At 43.8% G+C, this 18,146-nt stretch overlaps 1 protein-coding gene across 2 annotated transcripts in view; it reads right to left on the bottom strand.

The window, feature by feature from the left end:
* Positions 1–2,754: 2,754 nt before the first annotated feature.
* Positions 2,755–18,146, bottom strand: part of GLRX3 (glutaredoxin 3) — a 31,202-nt gene continuing 15,810 nt past the window's right edge. For both annotated transcript variants that reach the window (XM_004265705.4, XM_033420704.2), the window contains 7 exons: positions 13,985–14,157; positions 13,686–13,747; positions 11,458–11,515; positions 10,434–10,486; positions 6,599–6,638; positions 6,398–6,490; positions 2,755–3,019 (listed from right to left, as the gene is read on the bottom strand). In XM_004265705.4, the coding sequence (XP_004265753.1) occupies positions 2,969–3,019; positions 6,398–6,490; positions 6,599–6,638; positions 10,434–10,486; positions 11,458–11,515; positions 13,686–13,747; positions 13,985–14,157 (530 nt within the window). In that variant the 3' untranslated portion in view covers positions 2,755–2,968. The remainder of the gene's footprint in view (positions 3,020–6,397; positions 6,491–6,598; positions 6,639–10,433; positions 10,487–11,457; positions 11,516–13,685; positions 13,748–13,984; positions 14,158–18,146) is intronic.

Raw genomic sequence — 18,146 nt, 5'->3', positions numbered from 1 at the left:
TTTTTTAGTCTCTTCCTGCAAGCTATTTCCCCAAGTGGATACCAATTCCCGAAAAACCCTTCCCTCGCGAGGAAGTTGCCTCCAGGCTCGACACACGAGCCTTGGGGAGCTGCCTGCTTCCTCAGTGAGCCCTCCCAGTTCCCATGGAAGTCACTTTCTTGAAGGGCAACCTGGGGGTTAAAAGACGAAGTCGTAACAGCAGCCAGTGCCAGCATCCCCAGCACCCTGCACGGTGACCTGCCGCTCCCCAGCCCCAGGCCCACCACGAGCCCCATGTCACAAGCGAACTCAAGCACAGGGAACCACGGAGGCGAGGAGCTGGCAGGGCTGGGCCGTGCAGAGGCCCCTGGCCCCCCAGCAGACAAGAGCGCTTCCCAGCCCTTCTATCCACAGGCACGCCCCTACTCCCCCAAACCAGACAAACTCGCTAAAACCCTCACACAGCCCCTGCCCCAAGTCTGCTCCCAACAAAGTTCAAACTTGCAACATCCAAACGACACCCTGTCACCTTCCCTGCCAACGGTCTCTCGGGTGCTGAGAACTACTTTGTCTCCAGGATTTGTGGATCCCAGAGAAGACGACAATTTTGACAGAACGTTATGACTAGGACAGGCTTGCTGGTTAGGAAATCTGATCGGGGATTACCTATGGAATGTGACATTCCACCAGGCACAAGAATCACCTGCCTTACTCCTACAATATACCCGGAAAAGTCAATGAGGAATGGCTATCAGTTTGCATGGAGGCATCTTGGCCTTCCCAACGTCTAGCTGGAAACACCTGCAAAACAGAAACCTGTGCCACTGTCACTCCAACATACCTAGAACCAACGGACCCAAAAACTAACAGAATTCAAGAGGACAACCTCACGTTCAACACAGGGACAACTCCCCAAAAACTCTGAACACTCATCCCAACCCAAACCGTGATGCTCAAACAAGGATGAATACCGTCAAAGTTTTTCATCATGCAAGAGTCACCTGAAGGAAGGGAAGGCTGTCCTAAAATGCACGTAGCATCTTACATTATCAGAGCAACACCTCTGGCCAGAAGGGCGGTTCCCAAATTGGAGGTCAGCGTGTTTGTTATATATTTGTTATATATTTTGTTACATATATTATATATATATATTATATATTATATATATATTTTTTGTTTACCTGAATGGGCAAGAGGGAAAAAGAAAAACTAGTAAAGGTACTGTTGTGATTGCAAAGACACTGTTGCCTGGGATAAGGTGAGGTTAAAATTTGACTTAGTAGAAAATATACCAGGGCAGGTAGCACTCGTGGAGAGAGCAGAAATCATGAAAGCGGCGTGCAGACAATTTAGGTTTAGGATAAAAGCACACAAGGAAATTAGGGACCCCTCTGTGAGCCACACACATCCCTGAAGCCAATGGCTTAATAAAATTTCAGTCAAAATTCCATTTCCATCTGCATTTTAAAGGTTTGCTTATACAGTTATTTTCATTTTAAGTGGAAAAATGTAGTTCATAGACTAATGCCCAGAAGAGACCCACCTGATTACACACAGTGGCAGGAATACCCACCATGATGGGTGTCCTCCTCCCGGCAGGAAGCAAGGCCACGTCCACCTTTATGATCTCGTGCAGATGTCTCTGTAACACACACCAGGGCATCAGCTCCCTCCTCTCCACACAACCAAAAAGCAGAGAAATGGCCTGCCGCTCAAGAGACAGGAAAAGCCAGTGCCCTGGTGAAGGGCTAACCTGCGTTTCCTACTGTTTCTCTTACCTAAATTGCTGGCCTCTGCACCCCTTTCCTTACAACCACCAGACAGTTTTCAGATGGACAGGCTGGGAAAACTCAATGAGGCTAACATGTGCCACGGGTACCAGAAAAGTCTAAGAACCATGACAGTGGATTCAACCGTCTGTTTAAGGCATGCACAGCACAGGCCTACTGGAGCAACTGTTTTTTCAATACGTTGGATTCAGGATCAAAAATACTACTGAGGGCTTCCCTGGTGGCGCAGTGGTTGACAGTCCGCCTGCCGATGCAGGGGACGCGGGTTCGTGCCCCGGTCCGGGAGGATCCCACAAGCCACGGAGTGGCTGGGCCCGTGAGCCATGGCCGCTGAGCCTGCGCGTCCGGAGCCTGTGCTCCGCGGCGAGAGAGACCACAACAGTGAGAGGCCCGCGTACCACAAAAAAAAAAAAAAAAAAAAAAAAACTATTGAAATTTTCATGGAATTCTGGACGTTCTCCACATACTTAAGGGCTAAATCAATACTTTCAATACAATGATTAAAATAAGTTGTGATGTGTAACGCACAACTCGACAACACCATTCTGCTGCCAGGCTACCATCCTTGTACAAGTTATGAAAGAAGCCTTACTGACACACCCACTGAGAAGTCACCTTCCTCTCAAACGTTTCTTGGTACTACGCTGCTGGGGCTTTCTGAGACGGGTCCTCAATCTGCAGACGCCTGACACTGCCACTGCGACTTCACCAGGCCCAGCTCAGTGATGCTGTCAGGACAAGGTCTGCAGCGGAATTTTCTGAGCTGTAAAGAGATCTTCGGCCAGTGAGGGGAGCCACTGGTTTGGTCTATGAGTGGCTCTAAATACTGCTGTGGTTCAGACTCTCACAGTTCTTCACTCTCTGAAGCCTGTCTATTTCTTAACTGCTTCAAGATGCCCACATGTGATGAAAAAGAGATGAAAAGTGGGTTAATTACAGTAACTATATGTCTAACACCACTGTAAAGACACACTTTTTTACACAATTATTTTTAAGTGAACTTGAAGGTGTTTATTGCATTCTATTTTTGGTGGAAAAAACGTCACATACGTGTGTTTAGCCCAACCTTGTGAAATACACAAAGTGCAGCTGGGGACGAGCATTTTCTACAGCTAGTCCTCTCCTGAGGACTCAGTCGTGAACTGCTCCACTGGAGTGAAGTCTTTCTTGCAGCAGCCGGGCACCAAGTCTAACGTTTATTAATTTTCTCCTTTCAGTATAGGCAGCAACTCACCATTTTCTTTCAGTTCCTAAAAATAAAAAACAATAATATCATGCATACGTATATATAAAAGATGAAAACATCTAAACAATGAAAGATCGCATCTATATCAGAGAACCCAAAGAAACACCTTATTGGATGAAAACTCCAGTCCACCAACACACTTGAACAAAGGATCATGCCATAAAAACTGGGTACACTATCACAGTACAAAATTAAAGTTAAAAGGCATTCTAAAACGAACACCAACAGATTTTTTAGCATTAGCGAATACAGCAATGAGAGCAACATGATGAAGCTTCCTATTTAAACAACAGCAATAAACAGGGAAAATGAACTTTGAGTGACTGAAAAATGAAAGGCTGTGATATTAAGGTCCACTCAGATACAATGCACATGACACCTGCGGCCCTACAGGTGGTAAACAGGCTTCACTATTTCAACCAAACTTGGAAAAGCCATGGTACTAGTACGTAAATGTAAAGGCCAGAAACTGTTAAAGAGATGAAGTAATTCAGAAAGTTTTTTGTGCCTATCTTTCAGATCTAAAATATGGAATACAGCCATCAAGTTTAAAACATGACCATGGAGGATAAGTAAGATTTTCTAGTTTAAGGTAAACACTTAATTTGATAGAACATTTCAGGTTCTTCCTAAGCTGCATGAACATCAATGAATAAAACCACTAAAATCCACTCACACTGCTCTCTGGATTGAACCCAAACAGGCATGATCCTGTCACACAAACTCAGACAGCAAGGTCTTGGGATCTTCTACCTATTTAACAAGCAGACGTCCAGCTACACCAAAAGGCCAAACAGGGCCTCTCAGAGCACACGACTCAGAAGCAGCAGCAGGCCACGCGGCAAGGTGGGTGGGCCGGGTGGCCCTCAGGTGGAATCTGGCCACGGCTCCCTGGCTGCGACAGGGCAGACAGCTCCCCTAACTTCTGTCCATTTCCTCACCCGATGGAGGAGACGCGGCAGCCTACACGAAGAGCCAGAGGGGCCTGCCTGGCGTGGCGCAGGCCCTTCGGATGCCGCTGTGACTGTGAGCCAGTGGGTTAAACAGCAACGGATCTAAATATTCTGCCTCTCAACTGTTTCTGCATCCAAACAGTCTGCGGTGATGAACCATTCGCCCTTGGGAGGTAACGGTAACACACTGTGTGCGTGTTAACCAGCAGATGTTTTCCTCAGGACACTGGCCTGTGGAGTCACTGAGTCTCCGAGCCGTTCATTCTTTCAGTAGCCACTCAACCACCAAAACGGCGTTCACGGCTCCTGCTGAGCGCAGTCAGGATTAACCCGCTGGCAACACAGCTGAGGCTTGAAGTTGGGGGTCTCCAACCCCTGGGCCACGGACTAGTACCGGTACGAGGCCTGTTAGGAACCGGGCCGCACAGCAGGAGGCGAGCGGCGGACGAGCGAAGCCTCACCTGCCACTCCCCATCGCTCGCGTCACCGCCTGAGCCACCCAGCCCCGCCCCCGGTCCGTGGAAAAACTGTCTTCCACGAAACCAGCCCCTGGTGCCAAAAAGGTTGGAGACCGCTGCTTTAAGTGACCTAAAGGTGAAGAACTGCCCTCTGCCAGAAACAGACCAAAATGGCAACCTAACAACTATTCCCAGTTAGCTTCTCAAAGAAAAATGTTAACACTATCGCACGTTTCCAAATGTGTAAGTTCTTAGCAGGTGAACACAGAAAGTCATATAACGAACACCCTGTTATATACCTAAGAAGAAGTTGCCCGTGCAGCTCAGCTTTAGAATTAAATGAGATTTATTGATTGTATCTCCCCAAGAGCTACCAGTGGCTGAGGTACAGGCCATCAAACATTCAGACAAGAACAGGCTCAAGGGTATTCTGGTCGGAAGACAGTTTGTGTCTTACAAAAATAAAAAATAGATATAAGGTAACGAATGCAGATCTATTTTTGTTGCCTCAGGGCTATTCAAAAGCCACTGTGTTAAACCTTTTTTTTTCCCTCCAGGAATGAGACAGTTTATTGGGGAAGTGCCTCACTGGCTTGCTCAAGAAGTGTGATGTCAAACCTGGAACTGGACAGGAGACAAAATCTGGGCAGATGAAACCGTGGCCCTGTGTTCAGAAAACCTACCGGCACTCAGGGCTGGGCCAGAGGTCTTTCACGGTACGAAAGCATGAGTTAAAAACTTTCATTTTATAACTAGAGACAGCTGTACTTACCACTTGCTTTCCACTTAAGATACCAGGGATCTGACCTCAGGGAAAATCCTCTAACCGGCGAGGCCGAGGAGGGCCTGAGCCCCGGCAGCTCCACCACCCGCCTTTCGTGAAGGCTGGCGCTTCTGGAGCAGAGCCCTGCATTCCTGCCCAGGCCCTCCTGTGCCCACCCACTGCCACCCTCCTCCCACACCATGACGCCCAGGGTGGGCCTGGGTCGGGGGTAGGGTTTGAGGACGTGAAAGCTGCAGTTGCCCTCTGGGGTCCTGGGCTAATCAGGAGAGCACCGGAGCACACAGGTGCTACCAGGTAAGGGTGCCCTAAGTTCTGGACTTGAAATTCTATAAGAAAAGTCATGTTCGTTTAAAATTCAGTTAGAATTTACTTAAAGCAAACCAAAGAAGGAAATTCATCATTAAAGACATGTAAGAAACAGCGTCCTTGAAACACGCTTACGATCTGACAGAGCTCTCCAGTGTTCTAGCATCTGAGAATCAAAGGGGGACTTGGAGATGACCTCAGGTCTCGGGGACACAGCCAGCAGGTCCAGGCCGACACTAGGTCTCAGGCCCTCGGGCCCTTAGCCCGGTGCTCTTCACGCCATCACCAAAGTGCATGTGAGTAAAGCAAAATAAAATGACACCAGAAAACAACATAATTACGATAATATAAATAGAAAAGGACAGGAGAACTTCAGGAGCAGGGGCAGAGCGAACACTTCTGGCCGGAAAGACTCTGTAAGTGACTCACAGAGAAAGGCCCTGAAGGGTACAGAAAGCATACTTCAGTGTGAGATATGCAAGGAAATCCAAAGCAGAGACAGGGTGAAGGAAAGCTGAAAACATGGAAGAACTTAGTACAGTGTGAATAAATCAGGTTCTGAGCTCGGCCACACCCGGAGCCGCTCTGAATGCCCAGTCACACTTCAGACCCTGGTCGGCAGTCCCTCAAGAGCTGGAGGAGGTTGTGAAAGGACCCAGCGTGGCAGGAAAGGCCACACAGTAAGGGGGCTGATTTGCCCGGATGAGGTGAGAGCTGAGAGAACGACAGATATTATGGTGGTAAAGATGGTAATGCTGGTCTAGAAGTGATTAGATATGAGGCCAGGAAAGAACATCGAGGACAACCCCAATGAAATAATTTTCAAACGCGCCCGGGTTTTCAGTTCTCTGGGCTCCCAGACGAACGAATCCCAACCTCACCTTAACAATGTCCAATCCTCCAACAAGCTCCCCTTTCACATACAGCTGAGGGTATGTCGGCCAATTGGAGTAAGTTTTTAATCCTTGCCGAACCTACGGAAACAACAGGGACCCTGAAACCTTCCTGTCAGATTAGGATTAAATGATAATCCTAACGATTAAAACTAAGATAAAGGACAAAACATAAAACATAGAACTTACTTCTTCATCCTCCAAGATATCAAATGTCTCATATTCAACACTATAAAAAAGGAGAAAACATTTTAACAAGAAATACAGTTTTAGACAAAAATTATAAGAACTATTTGGTGTCCCAAAAGGTCAAGAAAAGTAAAACTATTTTGTTGCTAACAAAATTTACTGTGGAAACATAGAAATGATTTTACTTCTTAATCTGTCAGGTACTACACAGAATAAGTCATCCCAAGAAACGAATTCATCTGGAGTTTTCTCTACACAGTGTCAGGTCAGACAGGGGTCGGCGACCTTTCTGTAAAGGGTGAGGCAGTAAACATCTCGGCCCTGCGAGCCATACAGCCTCTGCTCCAACCACTCACCTCTGCTGTGAAACACAGAAGCAGCCAGACAAGGCAGAGATGAAAGGACAGTGTTTCAATAAAACTCGATTTACGTAAGTAGGCGGCCAGTTGCAGTTTGCCAAGTTCAGGCTAGACTCAGCGTTCATGCAGGCCTCTCGTTAACACCCTCGCTCCATTTCCAGCCCCCTCGGCACTGCTGCTTCCTAACCTACTGGCAGCTGCTTAGGGTGCAGGAGGGAGCAGCCCTGCTGGTGCCCATGGATGGAGGCTGGGGGCTCACCAGCTGGGAAAAAACATTGCCAACCAACTCTACCCTCTGCAGACGTGCTTTCCACACAGCAATAAACTTTATCACAGAACACACACGCTATACTTTCTTTTTCTTTTTAATTATTTATTTTTGGCTCTGTTGGGTCTTCGTTGTTGCACGCAGGCTTTCTCTAGCTGCGGCAAGCAGGGGCTACTCTTAGTTGCGGTGCACAGGCTTCTCATTGCAGTGGCTTCTCTTGCCGCGGAGCACAGGCTCTAGGTGCGCAGGCTTCAGTAGTTGTGACTCATGGGCTCAGCAGTTGTGGCTCACGGGCTCTAGAGCGCAGGCTCAGTAGTTGTGGCACACGGGCTTAGTTGCTCCATGGCACGTGGGATCTTCCCGGACCAGGGATCAAACCCATGTCTCCTGCACTGGCAGGCGGATTCCTAACCACTGCGCCACCAGGGCAGTCCCACGTGCTATTTTCAATATGCACGAAACCAGTGAAAGTGTTGTGGCTTTATGCCATGTAATGAACACTACTTGTATAAATTAATGAAAATTCAACCACATCTACTCGGGGAGGATTTCATTACAAGGTGGTCAAAGAATTAGTAAGAATGTAAGATTGAATTCCTGCAGGGAGACTGTGGGTACACATGCAATTCCAAAAATTGGCCAAAGAAAATGCCACATATAAAGAAACAAATTTTGTCTTCCATAAAACCAAAACCATCTTCATAGGGAAATCTTGTTTACTGAGTAAACACATTCCAAAGAAGACTGTCCACGATGCAGGAAACAGTCAAAAACATAACCTGACAGGATAATCAGCAGCAAGTACCAAAAAAGGAATGTTTGAAAGAAGAGCAAAAATGATTAAAAAAAAAAAGAATCACCCAATGTAAGTCTCCCTTCAAGTTTAACTAAGGACGCAGATCTCCTAATTGACACAGTACAATACAAATATGAGTTCTGGAACTATCTATAAAGGATCTAAGAAGTGCTGGGCCTAAATGTACATAGGTATACAGAGTCACAGCAGCCAATATGTCTCCTAGAAGTTCACTGTAAAGGGTGCTTTTCACACCCAATACACACTAGGTACTCAGCCCCTCAAGGCACACATATTTTGGCTAGGGAAGGAACAGACAAGTGCAAGAATGAAGGAAAGGGGCTGCCCTGGTGGCGCAGTGGTTGAGAGTCCGCCTGCCAATGCAGGAGACCATGGTTCGTGCCCCAGTCCGGGAAGATCCCACATGCCGCGGAGCGGCTGGGCCTGTGAGCCAAGGCTGCTGAGCCTGTGCGTCTGGAGCCTGTGCTCCGCAACGGGAGAGGCCACAGCAGTGAGAGGCCCGCGTACCGCAAAAAAAAAAAAAAAGAATGGAGGAAAGGAATAAAGCGCCAGGAGCTTCCTCCACATTCTAATGGCTCTCAGCAAGACCGCAGGCCACTCAAGTTAACAGACCCTGGGAGGCGTTTAGCCAGTCTCGAGCCGGGAGGGCACTCTCTCCCAAAGAAGGCGCTCCACTGGGGGTTAACTGGTGCTTCCAATCCAATGAGGATTAGACAGATATGGGACAGAAAGTCAAGTTATGGAGACTTTCCACCAAATACTTGAGCGGTGATGGGCCTAGGGTTGTCCTACCCTGGCCTCAGGACCTGAGGGGACACACTGGCACTAGGGAGAGGTGGCCTGAGGGCAACTGACTGGGATCTGTGGCAGAGGGAAGACAGAGAAAGGGGGCGTAAAAAAACAACCAAAGCCAAGCCGGCCTCTCCTACATCCTGGGGCGGGGTGAAAACAAGGCAGCTGGAGGCCACAGGACAAAAGCAACTAGACTCTCCTCTGAAATGTCACAATCATTTGAAGAGAACAACTGTGTTTCTTCTTTGGTCCCTAAAGTTGTATTTGAACCTGTGCTACTCTACCCTGCCCAAGAATGCCCAAATGCTTCAGAGATGACTTTCCGTGTCACTTCACAGGGTCAGCTAGTCTATTTAAAGCTACGGTTAGGGGCTTCCCTGGTGGCGCAGTGGTTGGGGGTCCGCCTGCTGATGCAGGGGATGCGGGTTCGTGCCCCGGTCCGGGAGGATCCCACATGCCGCAGAGCAGCTGGGCCCGTGAGCCATGGCCGCTGAGCCTGCGCGTCCGGAGCCTGTGCTCCGCAACGGGAGAGGCCACAGCAGTGAGAGGCCCGCGTACCACAAAAAAAAAAAAAAAAAAAAAAAAAAAGCTACGGTTAGAATCCTCACAATATTGAAAAGAAGCAGTTGAGAAATAATAAGGAAGAAAGATAAGCAGAAACATCTGACAACCCCATAGAACATGTGCTAAGTATCTCCAAACAAGTGGTTTGGTGTTTTCTTTGTTTTCATTTTTCTTTTAATAAATTTATTTATTTTATTTATTTATTTCTGGCTGCGTTGGGTCTTCGTTGCTGCGCACGGGCTTTCTCTAGCTGCAGCGAGCAGGGGCTACTCTTCGTTGCGGTGCGCGGGCTTCTCATTGCTGTGGCTTCTCTTGTTGCGGAGCACAGGCTCTAGGCATGTGGGCTTCAGTAGTTGTGGCACGTGGGCTCAGTAGTTGTGGCACACGGCAGGCTCTAGAGAGCAGGCTCAGTAGTTGTGGCTCACGGGCTTAGCTGCTCCGCTGCCTGTGAGACCTTCCCAGACCAGGGCTCGAACCCGTGTCCCCTGCACCGGCAGGCGGATTCTTAACCACTGCGCCACCAGGGAAGTCCCAAGTGGTTTGGTTTTTAACCACAAAACTCAACTACAATTTTCTTACCCAGCAGCTCCATCACTAAGGAGAGCAAAAGCATGAGCTCTGCAATTTAATTTACCCTATTTCTCAGATCCAGACAATGGATCCTAATATGTATCCTATCAGTTTCATGAACTATTTGGAAACTAGAATATTTTTTTAAAGAAAATTAAAAACCTATAATACACTTTCCCTAAAATATCTTTATGCATGGTAAGAACTCAGTTATCAAGTTTCCTCTGGGAAAGTAGACAAAGAGTTATTCTGATGACTGCCAGAATACCTCCTCTATGTTACCGATAGGTTGGACACTGGCCAGAAAATTCTATTGTGGTCTAAGCCAAAGCATTCGCAAAACGTTAGAGCAAAAATAAATAGATAAAAATATATGAACAGATATAACAACCGAAAAGCATCAGTGGCAGAACTGAAAAGTTAGCATTTCGTAAAACATACCATTTGAAAACAAGATTTACTTACCCAGTACTATTTAGTATTTCCAGAATCTGTCTGCTGAAGCCACACTTAGCTTCCTAAATTTAGAAAAAAACCAATTTTAGGATGAACTGCATTTCCCACACAGCCCACTAGCATGGTTGTATCTAATGCTCTGTCAAGGGGGACAGCACCTGCAGAAGGCAGCCACCTCCCAGGGCCTCTTCACATCAAGAGCCGTCAGAGGAATAAGACCTGCACCTTCAGGACTGACCCATCCAGACATCGTCCGAGACGCACAGCCCCTAGACTCACCTCGGTTTGTAACCACTGGAGATGACCCGTGCTCTAACATTATAACCTTTGTGGTCAGAAAGGTCCTGAGTTAAACCCTGAGGCTTCTCTTGCCCCTTCTCTATTTCACTCAGACGGCCTCAACTCCACCTTTCTGCAATGATTAGGGTCATTGTTTTCCTACTCCCAACTGGACTTCTACTCCCACTTTTTAAATCTACCTTTACACTATAGAGCACCAAACTTTTCTGAGGTTATGGGAAAATCTTACAGTTTTTTTCACGCCCCAGGATTCCAACTCCCAATCCTTTGGGAAAGACCTGGCACCACATAAACACCTTAACTGCACTAATGATTCTGTTCCCAGAATTTATGCATACTTCCTGGGCTTCCAGGAAAAAAAGGATAAAAATCTGCTTTAAATAACCACCAAGAAGAAAAAAAAAAGGTATAACGCGGGAAGTAGAGAACCAAACTGCACACTCCAGGAGTCGACAGCAGCTAACAGAACCAGTCCAGTGTTAACAGTGCTGACCACGTTAGCTGACAAAGTTTGGCAGCAGGAAGAAATGCACCCCACTGAGATTTGATGATAAAGTCAAGCAAAATGTAGATCACTTTGTTTGATCTCCATAAGCACCAACTGAGGCCTGGATAACTTCCTGCTACCACTACAGCTTCATTAGCTAAAGCCAGGAAAAAAAGATTTAAGTGTCCCCTTGCTGCAGATAACATCAAAAGAAATTTAAAATAAAACCATTTTTGAGTTCTTTACCTGTTTGTTTCCTTTCATAAAGAGCATCACAGAAGCTTTATTTGTCAGTACTTTGAGCCTGAAGAGAGAAAATGGATATAAAACGGCTCAGCTAAATTACTAAACAGCACTGTCACTCTGCTTCATGAGCAGCGAACATCTTTGAGGGAGAGCAGGATGAGGGTCCACAGCTTTGAGTGGCATTAAACAAGCAAACGCACTGACATTTTCCTTTATTTCGCTGTCTCCCTGAGCCACTGTAAAACACAATATGGCTTTTTAAGGCAATGAGTGTGCCTTCAAGTTGCAAGTTAAGCCCATCAACTCACAGAACTAAAAAAATAATAACCAACTCAATAAGGAATTGTTCAGTAAGGGACCTACACACTGAGCCCACCCAGAATTTCCAGAACTAGACGTGTGTGTCCCTTTCCCATCATGAGGCCCGCATGGCTCTACACTCTTCACGCCCACAAGGTCCCACCTGAAGGGAGAAGCGCTAAATCTTGGAGCACCAACCAACACCAGCTGCTAAAATCAAATGCTCTCGTCTTGACTTTATGTTTGGTACTTTATACCATCTTTCAAACCTCATGATCTAACTGCTGTCAGGAATGCTAACCATCTACATGCAGCCTAGAGCCCAGTAACGACTCTCAGCAACAGCCCGCAGCAGGACAACGGGCTGCTGAAGGGCCTCTAGGCCCCAGTGGACAATGGTGGTCACAGCACCATGTTCTCCTCCTTCCACGTGCTCTGGATCATTCATGGCTCCAAATCTCCTCAGAGAAAAAAGGTATCACAAACAAGACACACCAATCATGCACAAAGCTACGTCACATACATGTCCATGTGGTACAATCAGCTAATTCTCAGAAAGACCCCAATCACGCACCTGGAGACCCAACTACCGGGATCCAGGGAACCAAACAGGTCCCTCTGTCCCACCCACAGAGACACGGCCAAGCCCAGGAACTCAGGCTCCTGCACTCTGCTTTCCAGGAGCCCTTTAAATTTTTACTCAAAATATACTGGATATTACTTTCTATGTAATTCTAGCCAGTTATCTTCTGGTGTCTGAAACCACAGGAGACACAAATGCAGCACATGAGGAAAAGAGAGAGAAGGTCTGATGAAGACAGGGACAAAAACAACAGCAAAAGTGTATTCAACACAGAGGAAAATAAACGGAAAGCAAATACAAGTGTATCTGTAAAAAGAAATTAGAAAAAGCACAGCAGTCTTCTGAGGCCACACAGCCTCCATGGCCGCCAGGCCGCACAGCAGAAACCCAACTGGAGACACCAGAGCATCAAAGGAACCAGGGGCAGCACTTTCTACCCACAAGGCAGTAAAGGCGCCAATCATGTGAGAAAATGTGGCACTTAAAGGTCAGCTCGACATATATGCAAACTATGAGGACTACTTCATGAATCAGAAACAGATAAATGAGGTGTTTATTATTAAACACTTTTAGAAAATCTCAAAATGTTAAATGATAAGAAAATTACAACAGGAAGTTTTACCTTACAAAGTCAAGCCCCGACTAGGAATGGCTGATATGCTGCTGTATTTCAAAATAAATTGCTTTTTAATCCTCTACATTAATTAATATTTATTACATTTAAAATCCTAACTTTAAAAGTCTTCCTACTGGCCAAAGCCCAAACTTTCTATAAGATAAAGTCTCTGAAAGCAGATTGAGATCCTTCATAAAACTAAGAGAGATTTTACAGCTCTAAAATCTCCTCAAATTTTTAAATTACCACAGTTCTTCGAAAGGCAGTGAGAAATCCCCCAAGTGTTTACACACGAACTCCATGCACAGCATCTGCTTTCCACACTCAACCACTTTTCACAGCGTTCTACCAGGATAGTGAGAGCAACAGAAGAAAACACAAGTAAGCCAGCTTTAGGCTGTGAGCAGGAACCGCTACTAAAACCTGAACGCCAAGACAACTGGATCCCAGCTCCGAAATGGAGAGAACTAAAATTTGGTCGTTCCATGGTGACAATGACATTTCTATCAAACAAAGACTATCCTCCACATAACCATTAAATCGGTACAAAATTTTCTCCATCCAAATCAGACCTTCCCAAGTCTGCATGACTAGTTTGCAAATGACACAATTATGACTTTGGCGTACAAAAGCAAATCTCTGATTTCTACATAGAAAGAGTAATGCAAAAACTGAAAATTTAAAAATGTTTTTAAAATAATAGCAGACTGAAACTTTTAAAACGCTTACCTTTCCTCTAACTTGGGGGCTTTGGGGCAAATTGTATCTAGTTCTTTAGATGCTTCTAGCTCCTAAAATAAACATACATGTAAGTTTAAGAAACATTTATTATAACATAAATCTCCTTGGTCATGCCATAATATAAAATATTAATGAATCACCTCATCAGAAATACTCTGTATTTATTTCAGATTCATATTCATAAAGGTAGAACCTTAAGAAATTTATCTTTAGATTTAATACAGCACTTATAAAAGTATGCTTAAATATGAAAATTCTTTATAAGGTCTAGTCTTCTCAAGTCTAACCTTAATTATATCAAGTCCTCCTATGAGCTCTCCAGAAACATAGAGCTGGGGATAGGTGGGCCAATTGGAATAGGTTTTGAGGCCCTGACGAACTTCTTCATCTGAGAAGACATCGAAGCTGCTAAACTGAATATTATGTTTGTTAAGAATTTCCACCATCTGCTTGCTGAAACCTGCATACAGAAAAAGAAAATCAAGAACTTAACTTCTCTCTCAAATACACACAATTTTAAATTAATTCGGATTACATGTTATCTACTGAACATAGATGCCTGCCTCTATTTTACCAATGATTTAATTAGCATGGCTGAGTAGTATGTAATGAGGAAGCAAAGTCCAAGAACCCCTTCTCTGACGTTGAACCACATCACATGCTCAGGTATGGCTTAACTTTTTAAAGTATCATGAGTTTAAACAAACAAACAAAAACAAAGTATGTTTATTTATCGAAGTTCCTCTTCAATATTAGGTATTTTTGTTGTAGGAAAAACAGTACTGGCCAAAAAGCAGAGACCTCAAGCCCCAGCACCAGCTCCATTCACCAAGGGGAGGCACAGTTCAGGCCTGGACAGCCACCTCTGCCCCCCTGCACTTTCCCATCAATCAGGGGACTGACATGGATGCCCAGACAGTCCCTCCCAGCTCTGCTGTTCTGTGAATCTATGAGCATCAACACTGGGTGGAGGAAAAAACTCTACAATTGTTATTTTTAACTAGTACTTGACCATACTTGGAAACCCAATTCTGTTTGCTTTCTACTGCCCTTTTACTACTTCCTGTGTACCCATTTCAATAGTTCTCAATTTTCATCATCCCTAAACAGAATAAATTAAAAATCAAGAAGCAGTGTGTTCTCTTTTAGTCTAGAATGGATATAGCACATTGAATTTCAGAGCTATCTTCTCTGTTGTTATACATGAACTGTCAGTAGACTGCTGGTATCCTTTCTCATCTGGTGTCATAACTTGACAGTTTCTTTTCTAAAACTATTTATATTCCCCAAAGTATGTAATGTGATTTTTTTTTTTACCTCACTGTAGTGACAATCTTATGTTCCATGATTTGATTATACTTTTTTTTGTTCTGTACTTTTTTGACATCATTTTCTTATTATGACATTAGTACTGAAGAATAAGAGTGTGAATATCAGTCTTTTATAAACCTATTAGTCTTGTCTGAAAAGAGAGTATTTTTCTTTCTATAAGCTCATTCTTCCCCATTGTTTTTCAATACTCTGTTTTTCAATACTCTACTCTTTCACATTCCATCATTCTTCTTTTCAAACAGTCGTAATCCGCTGGAAAATAACCTTCAGATGCAAAATTCCTGGAAGATTTAACAGCATCTGCAATTATTTTTAAATAAAATCAAACCATGAAATTCAGTATAAAATTAATTGTATGAATAGGCTTTACCTGATGTCATACAAAAAGCACTTTTACTATTAAAACATGGATCTATTACTGGCTCCAGACATTTTTAGATCTGCCGTTCATTGAGATGAAGTACCAGTATTTATTTGTATAGCACATAAGTTGCTTTTCCTACAACTGAAGTGTTAAGTTCATGTACAGCCCGAAGTAAAACACTGATTCTGAAATTTTTCAATCATCTGGGAGTTCATTAGTAAACAGCTAACGGCTGATTGCTGATAGTTATTCTGTTGCCAATATATTAACTCACTTCTACTGTAACTGGCTGAGAAAAAGCTTTATTTTTGCTTTAGGCAATTACATGCAGACTAGAAAGATTGATTGGTAGAGTTGCATTTTTACGGGTTAAAGAGGCAGACTGGAATGTTATGCTTAAGAATAAAATAGTCAGAAGGCTTTATTCTAATAACAAAATGTTTACACCCAGTTTTTTTAGGAAAAATGCATGCATGCAATAAAAATATTTAAAAGTAGAAAAACCACGTTTAACTGTCCCAGAACCACCATTTCTACCCACAATCATTTCTGCTCATGACAGAAGACATGAATAAGGAGCCTAACTGTCCCACTACGTAACAACAACGAGACCCTAAAGAACACTGTGGAACCTGCAATGTTTTTGTGTCTGATTTAAAAAGTAAAACAGTTAGATGACTCTCACTGCAGGAGAAATTTTTGCACTGTGGTTCAAATACCTTTTGCTTTGCTAAAAGCTTTGTTAGTAGAAATAGATACAAGAATTCCCAAATAACTTGATTAACCTGCATGTTGAAGGATTTATCATGCTGTTTAAAAAGATGTACATCTCAGCTCTTCTTGAAAATCATCCTAAAACATGAGAGCCCTCCCTTTCCTGTCCTCCTGAGCAGCACAGAATAAGGATAATCTAATTCTTTGACGACTGAGACCCTATCAACATGTCAGGCTCCTAATACACCATACCATTCTCTAGGTAGAGCCCAAAAGTGAAGGTTGAGAAGACAGAGATGTGCAATGTGCAGGGGCTGGGCCGAGTCCAAGTAGATTCCAGGGCAGACCCCGAAACGGCTTTCAAGGTCTCCTTGATGCAAAATTTAAATGTTATTCATTCATGTTTTTCTGATTAACTGAAAGCAAGGTGGGGGCCCACTAATGAAAAATCAAGTGTAGCTCTACTCCACAACGGGCGTCCAAAGGGAGTAAAGCGTGTTACTGACGGTAGTGCTTTCAAAGTGAATGCTGTGCAAAATATGGAAATACCAGCCACTTGAGCTCGTAAGCACTGATGGCCATTCTTTTATAAAGGAGGCTCTGCCTACGCCTCATCTCTAACATACCACCAGAAAAGCTAAAACGATTGTCCACTAAACAGGCTCAGAAAGGAAGAGGGTGAAAGTCGTGTACATTCCTGTAAAAGAATAGTTTGAAGATAGAGGCAGTTTGTGTAGCAGTGCACACAGAAAAGGACACACAGAATCAGAGCAGCATCAGTGAAGGAAGCAGCAGGGCACAGTCACAATAAAAGACTCCCAATTAATCCTTAAGTAGATGTTTTTTCAAAGAATACCAAAACTCTAAAATAATCTATTTACTATATGTGATAGAAAGACATGATGTAACAGAAACCAAAATACTGGGAAACAGAAAAGCCTATTAAAGTGTAGTTATAAAAATTATAAACAATAAAATAAGTACTTGTACGGAATGAAACTCTGTTTATAATATGTATCAAAATATTTTTTTAATTCCCCAAGTATTTATCTAAATGTCTATAATACAGCGTTTTTTCCTATTGCTCTGAAATGTTTCAAGGTTTCTTTTTTATTCTACCTCGTTATTTGTACAGTCTTCCAAATGTCACTCAGACGGTTAATATAAAAATGGCTAGAAATACATCATAAATCCAGTCTAATGAAAAGGTAAGCCAAAAAATGATTATTTCTAAGTATAATTCTAATTTATTTGAATAATCATATAACATCTGAATTGAAAAGGCTCTCCAAGACTGGCTCCAACCCCCAACACCCAAAGAAGTGAAGTCACACGGAAGGTAACTGATTTGTACCTCAAGTTATCAAGGCAGGTGGCAGACATAGGGGCAGTTAGGACTGCAGCTCACCTGTCGTGACATCTAGTCTGCTAGGCTTTCCAGTATATCTATCACCTTCCCCTCTGCTGCCTCAGAATACCTTCCCTAAGCTTCAGTTTTTACCACCTGCCAATTTCATTAGGTTATTATTCAGAAACGATTAAGAGAACACTACTGTTCATTCCCAAAGGAAATAATACTCTACTGGTTTTACTGTAGGTTTCCTGTGTATAACCTGTCCCACCGGTTCCTCCACATCTTACAACCAGTTCTACAGCACTTCAGGCTTCAATGAAGACATTAAATAAAATCCACTGGACTGATTTAAGTCCCTGTTATTAGGTCACCACATAAAGTACCAGAAGTGATTTTCATGCCTGATAGGAGAAATTGAACCAGCTGCAACATCCATTAAAAACCAACAACCAAAACACAGAGACTATCTGTTGCTATCTTTGGTTAACTCTAGTATAGACTAAGTTAGCCTTTCAATACACAAACAGCAGGCATCTGACATGGAAATACTGGCAAGGAAAATTTTCAAGCATAATTGAGAGAAAAAGGAACCATTTCTTTATCTTCCTAAGACAGAATTCATCATGAAACTTTACGTTTAAAACTAGACTGTTTCATACTTTAATATGTAATTTGCTAACTATAC

This window comes from Orcinus orca, chromosome 14 (assembly GCF_937001465.1).
Source record: "Orcinus orca chromosome 14, mOrcOrc1.1, whole genome shotgun sequence".
Taxonomy (NCBI): Eukaryota; Metazoa; Chordata; class Mammalia; order Artiodactyla; family Delphinidae; genus Orcinus; species Orcinus orca.
This window is presented reverse-complemented; position numbering and strand designations above follow the sequence as displayed.